Source organism: Callionymus lyra, chromosome 9, assembly GCF_982586985.1.
Source record: "Callionymus lyra chromosome 9, fCalLyr1.hap1.1, whole genome shotgun sequence".
In the NCBI taxonomy this organism is placed as follows: domain Eukaryota; kingdom Metazoa; phylum Chordata; class Actinopteri; order Syngnathiformes; family Callionymidae; genus Callionymus; species Callionymus lyra.
In genome coordinates this window covers 15,636,576-15,650,131 of record NC_141826.1, presented here as the reverse complement: position 1 = coordinate 15,650,131, position 13,556 = coordinate 15,636,576, and the positions used below count along the sequence as shown (strand labels likewise).

Below are 13,556 nucleotides of genomic sequence, written 5' to 3'. Positions count from 1 at the left end.
AATATAATCAAACAATGTTTTTTAAAAGAAGCTTAAAGAAAGCTAAAAAAAAATAATAATAAAACAAACTGAAAATCAAAACAATTCTAAAATATATATTGTAGTTTTATAATTACCTAAAGATCCTGAATTAAAAATTGTAGGCCCTAAAAAAAGGATAAATACCCCTTTTTTTGTGTCGATTCAGCTTTTGAAGAGGACCTTGTCCTGGTTAGCAATCTCACGTTAACTAAGCTGTTTCAACACTAACTTCATGTCCAATCATCATTTTGACACAGAAAAAACGAGACACTGACCAGTCCTGTCTCCGCCACATACGTCGGCAGCCCGCTGATCAGAGCCCAGTGATCCGCCGGAGGGGTTCTGTGAAATGAAAGAACCGTCAGCGGTGGAACCGTCATTTTTATTTTGATGTCCTGAGAACAAGATAATAACGTGGCTTTTATCCTGCCAAGTGTTCAAACGAGTTTGACAATGTTTATCATCACCAAAACCCCAATCACGCCGTCACTCTCTCCCCACGTCCAGAGAAATGTTTGGACAGTGGTAATTAATGTTTACTGGAGGAGCAGACAACATGAGATTGTCATCGAAAGTGAAGTCATCGTCAGCGACGGGCCCGAAATTAATCACATGAGCGATGCAGTTTCTAGGAAGAGATGATATCGCGGCGTTATTAAACAGTTGAACCAGACTCACGGAATGACTTTGATGTCCTCTTTCCCGTGTAGGATGTAGTCGATGAGCTTGTAGAAGATGATTTCCTGGAAATACACACATGAACGATTCATTAAATATTAACTTTTATCTTTGGAACATATGTGACCATCTTCCTGTCCTCTCTATGAACCGCTCTGGTTTATTACAATTCCCCCCCCTCCCCTTTCATTTCTCATCTTATCCATGAACTCACTCTGCCATCAGGTGTTTTGGGTCCATCGTACGGTGGAACTTCTCCCATTTGAACCGGCCAAAGGTCAAAGAACTCCTGGAAAACATGGAAATGTGCAGAGTTAGAAGAAGTTTTATGAAATACTTATTTAGCAGGTGAAAATCAAACAGAAAAGGACAGCGGTCCCCAACCGTTACCTGTACCTATGGAATTTAATACCGGTTCGCACAAGAGAGAAAATAAACAATTTAATTTATTTTGTATTGATTATTACTGTCTGGAATAAAAAAAGAGATTTCCTCGTATTAATTTTCTCTAAAGTCATATTAGCATGTTACTCTTGACATGTTAAAAAAGACTTCTTCGGTCAAGTTTACTCAAAAAATAAGTAGAGTAAAAAAAAATATCTATATATTGGCCCAACGTTTGGTTGTTGCAGTTCATGCTTTTTTATTGTTGTTGTTCTTTACCAAAATTCCAGTCTGTGAAAATAATAGTGACAATAAACCAGAACGTAATAAAACGGTTTGCTATTCTAAACCAAAAATAAATAATTTATAAATTAAAAGAATCATTAAAAAAATATATTATAATAATGTAAAAATATATGATACAGTATAATGTCCTTTTTTTAAGGGATTTTTTTCGTCTTTCTTTTTGCTTGACGGTCCCTAACAACATTCACAGAATTTAATGTGGCCCTTGTAGAATTTTGATTGCCCACCCCTGCACTAGGGATTAATAGGAAAAACTGACTCACAAGAGACTCTTTAAATTTCCATCCAACGTTATTATATTTATTAGCAATTTAAGTGTAAACTGAATACTTTATTCAAAACACATTCATCCTATTGATTTAAACCGTCCTTTTGTTTTTATTATTCTGTTTGTGTAAAGGATTTGTTTATTTAAAACCTGATTACAATGAAAGGAACAACACAATGATCCATCTTGCATAAATGTTAATATAAATATATTTTTTCATCAATAATACTTTTAAATAATATTTGTGGAAAATCATTGTACATAGTTTGAAAATGCTGATCATGTAGATGCATTTCTGGATATTAAACACCCTCAATCAATATTTACCATCATGATAGACATGCTTAATAAACATATATTTGGCTTATTCTGGGATGAAATCTCTATTAAATTGATTTTAAATGAATATACTGTTTTTTTGGTTGTTTGTGGAAGTTGTTCAGTTACTTCACTGCCATGCAAAGTCCAGATCTGTCAACTTCCGCTCACTCTGGTAACTACAAATTCAAAAATAATCAAGAGCTGAAAACCTCTTGAAAAATGAAGCATGATGCATATTTGCCCATGAAAAACAATTTGTCAAGTGAGAATGTTAATTTTGGCAGAACGCTGCGATGATCTTTGGGGATCATTTGACATTTTTCACTTCCTGTGTACGTTTCCTAAAAATGCAAAAGCGAACCCCTCAGGACGGAGAAAGATTTCCTGCAGAGCCACAAGTTTGTTTGTTGCATTAGAAAAAGAACTCCGAGGGGATTCATACCAACACCGCGGCATTGTTACCCGGCAACCATCTGCGCGCGGCAGACAACATGTGTTTGTGTCGTGATAGCAGGTGTTGGCCGCCGCCCAGCAGCTGCGTGTAATTACGCCACAGACGAGGCCAACGAGATGTATTAATGACAGAAAGTGCGGTTGTGCGGCATAAATGGAGATGATGCCGTGGAGATCAAGGGTCCGACTCATCGACTCGGAAGATGAAAGTGAAAATGCATTGACATCAAACAGAGGGAAATGTGTGCAAATGATGTGACGCCCAGAGGACTTTCTGAAAATAACTTTTTCTCTCAGGAACGAGGAGTGAACACAAAGACAAAAAGGATAATGAAGATCAAGTGGTTTTTTTGGATTACTGAAAATCATTTGAGGAAATTAACCATTTTACTCATCAATTAACATTAAGATTTTATGTTAATCCATCCTACCCGAGGCTAAGGTTTGGCAAAATTGATTGGATTGTCTGTTTGGTTTCTAAACTACGATCTGTCGGGAGATCATTCCAGAACCACTGGGTGACTATTGCTTTCTTTTTTTCATGTTTGAAAATGTCATCGTTCCTTTTTTTCGTTTCGGAATAAAAGTAATAAATAAGAAAAGGAGTTATCATCCGTTTTGTTTGTATAATGTCTTAGATGTGACTCTGAGCTAAAGTTCGTTGGCAACACAGCTAAGACTATGAAGTCAATGGCTCGGTTTCCGAGATTGCTTAAGAAGCTCTTATGTACTACGATCTTCTTAGGAGCGCTCTTAAGAATGCTATGAAAGACGGATGTGTTCAACAGAGTCGCTATTAGCTTGAAAATATGTTTTACTAAGAAGGAAACGTAAGATAGAGCAGACCCACTCTGAACCCTTGTGTAACCTCAGGGTCAATGTGACCGGAAACAAATGTGTTTGTGGTATCTCTCATGTTGCCTTTTGTTTAAGGTGAACAACCACTGCCTGTGTTTTTCTCGGTGTTATCTTGAATTATTTTAGTGTATATATATATATACTTTTTTTTTTTTTTTGATTGTTGAATGGTCAGGCTCCTCGTTAGATCACTGATCTGATCCAGCCTTACACCCCAGCTCGGGCTCTGAGGTCTGTGGATCAGAATCTACTTATGGTTCCACGCACATGGTTCAGCACCAGAGGAGAGAAATCTTTTCAGGCTGTTGCTCCTAAGCTTTGGAACGATCTTCCTCTCTCTTTGCGCTTGATGGAGTCTACTAACTCCTTTAAGAAGTATTGTTTTGATTGTTTAAGCGCTTTGTGACCCTGGTCTCGAAAAGCGCTATATAAATAAATATTATTTACTTACTTACTTACTTTGTGACCCTAGTCTAAAAAAGCGCTCTATAAATATAAATGACTTACTTACTTACTTATATGCATATCGGGTCACATTGACCCTCAGATAACGCTAGGTTAAATAACCTACTTTGCTATCAAATGCGCAGTGATCAACGTCAGGAAATTTATAACCTCAACTCTAACGAAATAATAAATCAACCCGATAACGAACTTGCCGACTAGAAATTGTAATGCTGTGATAAAGACTACAACAAGTCTGTACAATATTTCATGCTCCGATTTTACGTGTTCCCCCACCTTAGTCTTGGTCATGTCCAGCAGTCCCACAGAGTAGCGGTCGCAGTTGAGGAAAGCTCTGACGGTGTACAAGGCCTTGTGGAACTGTCTCTCGATGTCCGTCAGCTCCTCGAAGACTTTGCTGGCCGACCACAGAAGCACCTTCGACGAAAGACAAAAGCCCGAGTGAATAAAGCGCAAAGGTACTCACTGTAAAGGCTGTAAAAATGGGATCTGGATCAGGTCACCTGGCCTCTCCTGGTCTCACAGTTGTGCAGATAGCTCAGATGGAAGACTCTCAGGATGAGGTTGCCGAAGTTCAGGTACTTATTCAGGGTCTGGGGGAAACAAAATACTTGCCCTTATGTAGGTGTGGAGTAACTGTACAGTGTAGATTTCCAACACCTAATACAGCCATGAATTCAGAACTTTCACTTTATTTATCACTTTATTCATGTGGCCCAAGTGAGGTCAAACAGAAACTATAAAACAAACTATCAGTATGTTGAAGAAAGAGCTGAGCCAAAGGGCAAAGCCATTATTTAACGACCCATGTATGATCCTTATCTCCGAAAGAACAAGATCGCAGATACAATCTTCCAAAAAGTATTTTACTTAGCAGGGTTTCAGGAGTCTTTCTCTGAGCGATAAGGCGAGGAGCTCAGTCGTCAGGGAGATTCTCAAGATAGAACAGCTCCTTCTAAAACTAAGGGAAAGCCACTTAAAGGCGCTTATTTTTGGATGGCTATCCATTGTAAAAAAAACCTTCGTATGTTGGTCAGGGGGCGTCTACATTTAGTTAAGAGACCCAGATAGATACATAAATCAAAAAGATGTCATCATGGTCGTCCACCTCACTAGTGGGTCATCCGGGGAGGAATCCTGACAAGATCATGAACTCAGTCTCTCGTTAAAGACCGAGTCAAAGGAGATCTTTTGTCTTCTGGCTCAGCTCTATTTTCTTTGACGAAGATCGCTACGTATGGAATTACCTCCTCATCCTTGGCCGTGAAGTGCGGCCCGTCCAGCTTGTTGACCGCCATCAGCACCGCCACCATGTCTTTACCGTTCATGATGGGCACGGCCAGGACGCACTTGGTCTTGTAGTCGGTCAGCTCATCCACGAAGGCGCTGTAATGAGGACTCTGACGAGAGAAGAGAGAGACAGCCAACGCGAGTGAGGTTTTCTTTGCCCACCAGACCTCTCAAAACATCCGGACGGTGATGAACAAATGAGCTGCCAGCAAAGGTTTTCCATTAACCACGAGCTCGGGAGTCTACCTCTGCCCCGCACCGCTGCTCCTCCTGTACAGCAGGGGTCATCAATTGTGTCCCTCCAGGGGTGAAATAGAAGAAGAGTGGCTCATTACTTGTTAGGTTGGAACAGAGCGAGGAACAGAGAGTGCCTCGCCGGGGAGCTCGGCTGGTGGAAATGGTGTGGTTCGGATAAAAAGCTCTAAGAATGCAGCGCAAGGTCTTACATCTCTGTTGAAATAAAAGGAAATGAATCACAGTTTTGATGCAGTGTGAGGACAGATCCATGATCAAATCATCACCTGGACAGAATTATTTTAAATGTCCTTTTGACCCATTTTGTAGAAGATTCTCAAATGTATCTACTTTTTTGTTAGAGTGAACTATTTTTTTTCTTCCTCCCAATGGTCTTTTATGATTTTGTCAGGGTTTTTCCATCCAATCAAACACCTTTGCCACAGTTTCCTTTTTCTTTGATTGATATTACTGTGAATGTACTTTTTTACGTTTGACTTGAAATCTTTTATTCCCCATATTTGTATTTTACTTTTTTCAGGTAATAAACTACTTTCTTCAGAGTAAATTGTTGATGTATTTCCTGATCAATCTTTTACATACAGTTAACTCTTTTTTTCCTGCGCCAAGCTTTTTCTAAGACTCTATTACGCCTTCTATCCATTAACTTGTATGTAGAGTAAATACTGTACACTTTTTTCTGCTCAGCTTTTACGTACAGTTGGATCTATTATTCTTTTCTTTGTTCAACTTGTACGTATAGTTCGTTAATCTATTTTATGTTTTGAAATTGGATGTTTTTTCTTGGTCTATATTTCACGAAAAGTCTTTTTTTTATTATTTCTACGTCAATCTTTTTTCCCCAGTTACATTTTTAAGGTTAAGTTTGAATTAACATTTTTTTCTCCTTATTTCTTAGTGGTATTTTGGGTGTGGAGTTTTTTTTCCATGTTTATCTTTCACGTTAACACTTTTTTTTTGTGTTCAGGTATAGCAGGTTGGTAATTTTCCGTTTCAAGTACAGTTATAAATTCCTATGCACATCTTTTTGGTCGTCAACTGCTTTTTTTAAATGATCGCAATACTTTTTTTCAAAGTGAATTGATTACTGTTTTTTTTTCTTCCATCTTTTACATACAGCTTTTTAATGGATCCATTATGCCTTCTCTCAGTCAGAGTACATCGATTTCTTTGGGAGTTTTTTTTTTCATATATTTTTTCTAGGTCTATCTTTTAGGAAAAGTTGATTTCTGCATCAAACTTTTTTTTCTCCAACTTTTTACAGAAACGTTTTCAAGCACTTTTACTCTTTTACCTTTTTTTCTTTACCCTTTAACATCTTTTTCTACGTTCACGTTTACAAAAACTATAATCCCCGCCACTTGACATCATGTTTTAGCCTTCATATGTTTTAGCCTTCATGTTTTACGACATCTTCTTCTGTGCACTTTAAAAATATTCCACCACTCTGTATCCTCTACTTCTTAATGAGCGTGTGCACTCAGAAAACATGGTAGCTGGGAACATATTTCTGCTGATGCCACTGTTATTAATCCTTCCACGTACCGAATCAAAAATCTGAAATCTAAATCCCCAGCCTTGGCAACAGACCTGCGCTGAAGAACCACAGAAATAGAAGGTTGAACATTGTTCTCGGGAGGTACGTGGAAATAATATAATACTCAGCTAAGATTAGAATTCAAGATAAGTTAGTGTAATGTGAACAACCAAATGAGCTACCGAGGCATGAGGTGGAAAGACCGCGGCGTACCAAAACTCCCCGGTGGAGAAATTTAATCCAAGACCGCCCGATGACGTTAGCGGGAGTGTAGTTTGGGCTTTGGAGTCTCCAGTGTCCGGATCAAACCTCGACCTTCCAAACACACCAGGATGAGACTTCCTCACATGTCCCATCTGAATCAGTTCTTATAGAGTTACTCATATAGGAGTGGAAATGATCAATTTGAGAGCTCAGATTAACACAGGAAAGGAAATCTGAACTAAGAGTTTACTTCAATAGAAATGCAATATGAATCATAGTTGAACTATTTGTGAGCATCCCTGCTTCTTCCTAGTTAATAATTATGTCTCCAAACCAAAGACGTCACTTGATCCTCGCGTTGTCATCTTCGCATCATTAGCACCTCTGACCATCCCTTGCACCACAATCCTCATTTACTGCCTGGTCACAGTCCACATCGACTACTAATGGCGAGGAATCGCTCCATTAAACACGTCACTGCCGTCCTCCAGCACCTCCACTCCAGTTGAGCACCGGATCAGCTACAAGTAATCAACTCCATCACTTCTGCACAGTCACTCCACTGATTTATCTCGTCGTTCACCCTGAAGATATTTGACAACGCTTTTCATTACTCTTTACTTAGAGTTAACTTTTTCTTAATCACTTTTTTTTTTACATTCGACAACTACAACAGTTAGTCTGTTTTATGTTCATCTGTATGTAGAGTTGATCAAAACCACTAATTAAAATGTGTTGCTGGTAGAGTCTCTACATTGGGGGCCGGTGGGACCGGGCCCCAACAGATGGCGCTGTTGAGGACTAATTACCCGAAGGAAATGCTCCAGAGGGGGGATTACTAAAGTTTATCTATACAGGCTCAAATCAGAATAATATTTTTTTTTTTTTTGACTATGTTGTAAACACAACACTGGATTTTTTTGTGGTGGCATTACGCAATAAGAACATTAAATAACATGTATGAAGTGAAAAGAGATTAATAAACTAAAATTCAATATATTTAAACACAATAAGAGACACATAAATAATAAATAATAATAAATAAATGAAAAACAATATATTAATTAAAAAAAAATGCATTTGAGAATAGAATGCATCTCGTTAATAGAGCAATAATCTATAACAAATATTTCATTAAATACCAAACATTGAACAAGAAAATGTCTTTATAATTATTTATGCATAATACAGCTTTGCTCTCAACACACCGGAAACACACCTGGCCCCAAAATAAACACAGACCTGCTAAAATAAGAGTGCCCCTGTCCAAAACTGCTCTTTACAGACAGCCGGAAGGCAGAGATATACTAAATTTGAAATTAAATATGTAAAGACGTAATAAACATTCCGCTTTGGCAGAAGGCAGCAGGTTATGAGCGAGTAATAAAAAACTATTTAACTTGCTACCATTACTCAAGACGTACAAGAACATCGACAATGTGGTTTCTTTGATAAAGGCTTTTCCATCTAAGCAAAAGAAAATTGAAGAAATTAAACGCTTGCGACCTGGTGAGTGGCATTTTCTGGAAATCTTTTAAAGGTTTAAATAATTTGTAAGGCTATGAATAAAAATATTTTGTGTTCCTTCATTGAATTGCAGTACCGGCCATCATGGCTGGTGCTTTTTAGAATCTATAATTGTTATTTTTATTGTCATTTGGACAGACAAAGCTTGATTACATTTAAATTAAATTTAAAATTGATTAAAGAACAGTTTTGCAGTTTGAAAAATAACATTGACAAAATGACAAATTATTATTTTCTACTGAAGGTCGATATTTAATTCATGCTGCACACATCTTTAACCTCTCATTTGTTTACAGTAAATATTAATTGCTTAGAGAAAGTGACTGCTCTACTCATTTATCTTGTTCTTTGTAGGAGGTTTGTGTCATTGAAACAGGAATGCTGAAGCATAGCTGCTACTGTTGGATGGTGAAATGAGCCCTTTTCAATTCTTGCAATGTTAAATCGTACAGTGGAGGCAGTGCCTCACCTGCCATGACCCTCACCACTCTTTTGCCCCACTCAACTTTTCACACTAGAGATGGTCAGGACCCAGTTTTCTTGAATCGATCACAGAGTTAATCATTACCAACTTTAATGGATTGGATTAATCTGTTTTTATATTTTTTTTTACGAAAAGTGTTAATTATTAAGTAAGAGTTGATCATTAGCTTTCAATGAGAGTGAACCCTCTAGGACCCTACGATCCTTAAACTCAGATCTATTAGTTATACCACAAATCTCTAAATGTAGATTTGGAGCCAGGGCCTTCAGTTTTCAAGCACCTCTGCTGTGGAACCAACTACCAGCTTCAGTCCGGAAGGCAGACACCCTCTCTATGTTTAAAAGCAATCTTGAAACCTTACTTTTTGATAAAGCCTATACTTAACCTAACTGTTTATTTTAGCTGCTATAGGCTGAGAATGCTGGAGGAGTTTTAGACACAGAGCTCTGTATATCCTTCTTTCTGCATTACATTCATCACCTGTGCAGTTTAAACCCACACCTCTTTATTTCTCTCTCGGAGCCCCTGGGCTCCACCTCAAGAGCTGCTGCTGGTCCAGGATCTTCACCACATCATCACATCCCGAGTTCTCTCCAGCACCTCCATGGACTCTCCCATACTCTGCTTTTTTTCCTCACTATATCCTCAGTTCCACTCGAGGTTTCTGCCTTCTAAAAGGAAGTTTTTTCTCGCCATACCTCACTTCACAGTGTTTCCCATTGCTCATTGTTGAATTTCTGGGATCTGTTTTTCCTTAATCAACTATAGTCTTACTTCAACTGTAAAGTGTCTTGAGATAACTTTGTTATGATAAGACACTTTAAATTAAAATTGAATTGAAATTGAATTGAATTACTTATTTCACAGATATCTAAAATGTAGATTTGTTATGCCCTTGATCTTTTTAGAAGTTCCCTTCCATCTTTGACAAAGATACATTTTCTTTTTTCAGCTCCATCTTTTACAAAGAGTGCATTATCCGTGTGGATTTTGACCTTTTATACAGTGTCAATGACTTGCTTTGGCCTCGATCTTTAACAATGAATTGTTTTCTTTATAATTATGTTTTTAACAAAGAACGTATTTCCTTTTTAATCAATTATCTTTTACGATGACTCTCCTAGTTTGTCCGTTACAAAGAGTCCATTACCTTTTTTTGGCATTTTTTCCTTCAGAGTCTTTTATATATTTCCGTAGAAATCCAATTGTCCTTTCAATATATAGATTGAATGCTGTCGTTACGTTGTGCTACACAAAACTTATTGGCATCCAACCATTTTTCCATCCAGAAAGCAGTGAGGAACGCTGGAGCCAATCCCAGCTGCCGTTGAGCATGACGCCGCCGGTCGGGGTTGACTGCCCATGTGACCACACCAACACTCATATTCACCCGGGAGGCAATTTACAGTTTCAAATTAACATGGAAGCTTTGGACTGTGAAAGGAGTTTACGTTCTTGTGCTGAGTGTGTAAAAAAAAGGCTCCACCGGGCCCGCGTGACCTCTGGGACTAATCTGGACTCGCTCTAATTCAGAGCAGATTAACCGGCTTCATCTGCCGCCTCCCCCCCCCCCACACACCAAACACACTTTACACGGGTGGGCACACACCTCAATCATGATGTCTGTAAATGATTTGATTACCAAGTTCACTTTGAAGGTGGGAAGGATAGAGGAGAGGAGCGAGCATGTTGTCAGCGGCGCGTAATCCCGCTGAAATATAATCTCCACAGTCCACTGCTGAAGCCGCCCGAGTTGGATCGGCCCGTGATGGAAATAGAACGGCCAGAGACAGTGATTCCCAGTACTCTCTGAAAGGCCATCTTCGGAGCATTAGCATCATAAAGCCGACCAATTATAAGGAAACATTAGCCGCTCCTTTCGCCGGGACTGGAGGGGCTAAAGCTTGACGGATTTTATTTTGTTCCACTTGCCACATTCCCATCACGCAGCTCGTCGTGACTCGTGACTCAGAGGATTTGCAAGCACAACGTCGACTACAACGACGGTCCACGCGCAGTCGTCGCAACAAAGAGTCCATCACGCCTCGCCGTTTAATTTGGAACTGAAAACGCGGCAGAAGATTGTTACTTGTAATCTATTGGTGGAGGAGTGGGCGGCCGCCGTTGTGTAAATGTCACGGCAACAGAGGCAGAAAAAAGTATTGGCCACTTATTGTTTTCATCTGCAGGAGTGGAGTGGACGAAATTGGACCGTAGAAACACAGTGTCCCACTATTTGAAATGCCAAAGGTATTGGCTCTAATGAGATTGTGCGGACGTTGGCAGGGAGGATTTGGGGGAAGGAGAGTGAGGTAACATCGCTCTCTGGTGGTCATCAGAAGCCTCTGCATGCTACTTGAATTATATTCCTTTAAATCAGGGGTCTTGAATTTAACACTACATAAAATTCAATGTGAATTTTGGCCATTTTTGTCTCGTTTTAGGTAAAAAAAACTATAAATCTATTTAAATCTGATAAATCTTAACTAAATAATGAAACTCTATATATGATAAAATTTTTACATGATGATCTTTGGTCCCTAACCATTTGATGTTTGGCAAAAAGGGGAGTCCCTTGCTGTGCCTGCACATGAAACATACAATAAATGGAGGACTCTAAAATATCAATTCACAGATTGCAAGTTTTACTCCTCCTGGCTCAAATGCAGGATGTCCCATGAAAAAATATTGTAATAAAACGTGTAAGAAATGTATTATAACTGCAGGAGGAAATGCGTTTTATGTATTCAAATTCCCCAAGGTGAAATTGTGCTAAATTTGGTGCAGCCATCTTTTTAATGTAACTGCACATTATGCTTTTAAAATAAACTGAAACTGAATTTAAATGTTATTTTTCTTTTCACAAACAAGTGCCATTTTTACCTGGAATTTGTCAGATTGAACATTTCACAGTAAGTTTTATTTCTTGTGGCTTTCTAGTCACACCAATATGGTTATCTCAAAGATATTCATATTTTCTGGACGCCTTGTACACAGGGATTTTGTTAATATATGGAATTTAAAATGTTTTGACAATCGTTTAAAAATACACATCCAGAACAAATTTTGAGATTAAGCTTGATGAATCAAAATTCATCTCTCAAATCTAACCAAAGATCCCACAACAGAAAAAAGTACATGGATCCACATCGATATTCTAAGACCGACCACAAAAACTTATCTCAACATTCAAATACAGACCATGTCCGTAGAAAAAAAAGCTAAGAAACAACATCTATTTTTCCTGAGTCTCCTCATCCTCCTTGACCTCTGTACACCTCCATCCACAGTGTATCATTTACTCTTAACATCACTGCCCTCCACTTAAGTCTTTCAGCATTTTTGTCTGTTCATCGTCTGCAATGGTTCCATCACTAACTCCTTCTCACCGTCTTTTAAACGTTTGTCATTAACCACTAGACGTCGCCCATATTAACCCCTCGTTATATCAGACCTGGACTACGTCTGGTAATTTGACCCCATTTATGCGTTTACCATGAGGTTCCAGAAATCTAAAGTGACCAATATAAGTTAATGATTACTAACTAAAGACAATCAACTAATCATAACAAGTTCAATTACAAATAATAAAACTCATTATCTTCATGTTGTGAGCTTTATTTGATTTTTTTTTTAGTTTTTTTATAATCCCAAATCCACATTTATTTCAGGGTTTATAGTTAAATGAACATTATACAAATATAAATGTTATCTTACTTTTAGAGTGTGCTCTTTTTTCAGTTTTGTCTTTCTTACTTTAGCGTTTTGTTTTACCCTTCTCATCGGGTGTGTTTATTTTATTTTTATGCATTTCATTGATTGACAGCTCCTCCCAAACATATATAAAGGGGTGGAAAATGGAAATTTCAAAGTTACGATGATGGTAAAAAATAAATATCTGCTAATGCATGGATGAGTTCACTGAGAGGGAGTGAGATGTTTGAGAGTTGAGATGAGAGTCTGAAAGTGATTTTATTTAAATTAGATGATTAGTTGCTCAGTGTTGTTTCACATGTTTTCGTCAAAACTATCATAAAGAAATATAAGTTTAGTTTCAGTTCAGGATTGTTTCTCGTCCAGCAGCTAAAAACTCCTGGACACCGACTTAAGTAAAAAATGTAGCTCTAAGAGTGACAGTTTGTGTTTGTAAATATGTCAAATAGCTCAAAGTTATCCTCTATGTTTGATTAATAATGACCGTTATAGTTTTAATAAATAAATCATCCTTTAAATCTCTTACATTGTTAAATAACTTTCAATAAAGGTTCTTATCTTGGTTAAAGGGATTCAAATTCTCATTTATAGCTCTTTTATTAAACATTTCTGCAGCCATAAAATACAAAGAAATCCATCTGACCTAGATATAATAGTAGTACACACACCACTCCTGGAACTGTACAGACTGACAAGAATGTTTTCAGAACCAGGATAGTAACGCGGGTTGAATGCAGAATAAGAAGCTTCAAAGGATCAAAGAATGAAACCTCACGGATGCACCTCAGCGT

The 13,556-nt window shown here is 38.0% G+C and overlaps 1 protein-coding gene across 2 annotated transcripts in view; it reads right to left on the bottom strand.

Annotated features, from left to right (window-relative positions):
• pde6a (phosphodiesterase 6A, cGMP-specific, rod, alpha) overlaps positions 1-13,556 on the bottom strand; it is a 49,954-nt gene that overhangs the window by 20,374 nt on the left and 16,024 nt on the right. For both annotated transcript variants that reach the window (XM_087798509.1, XM_087798510.1), the window contains 6 exons: positions 5,002-5,154; positions 4,258-4,347; positions 4,031-4,171; positions 914-988; positions 700-764; positions 297-363 (listed from right to left, as the gene is read on the bottom strand). In XM_087798509.1, the coding sequence (XP_087654635.1) occupies positions 297-363; positions 700-764; positions 914-988; positions 4,031-4,171; positions 4,258-4,347; positions 5,002-5,154 (591 nt within the window). The remainder of the gene's footprint in view (positions 1-296; positions 364-699; positions 765-913; positions 989-4,030; positions 4,172-4,257; positions 4,348-5,001; positions 5,155-13,556) is intronic.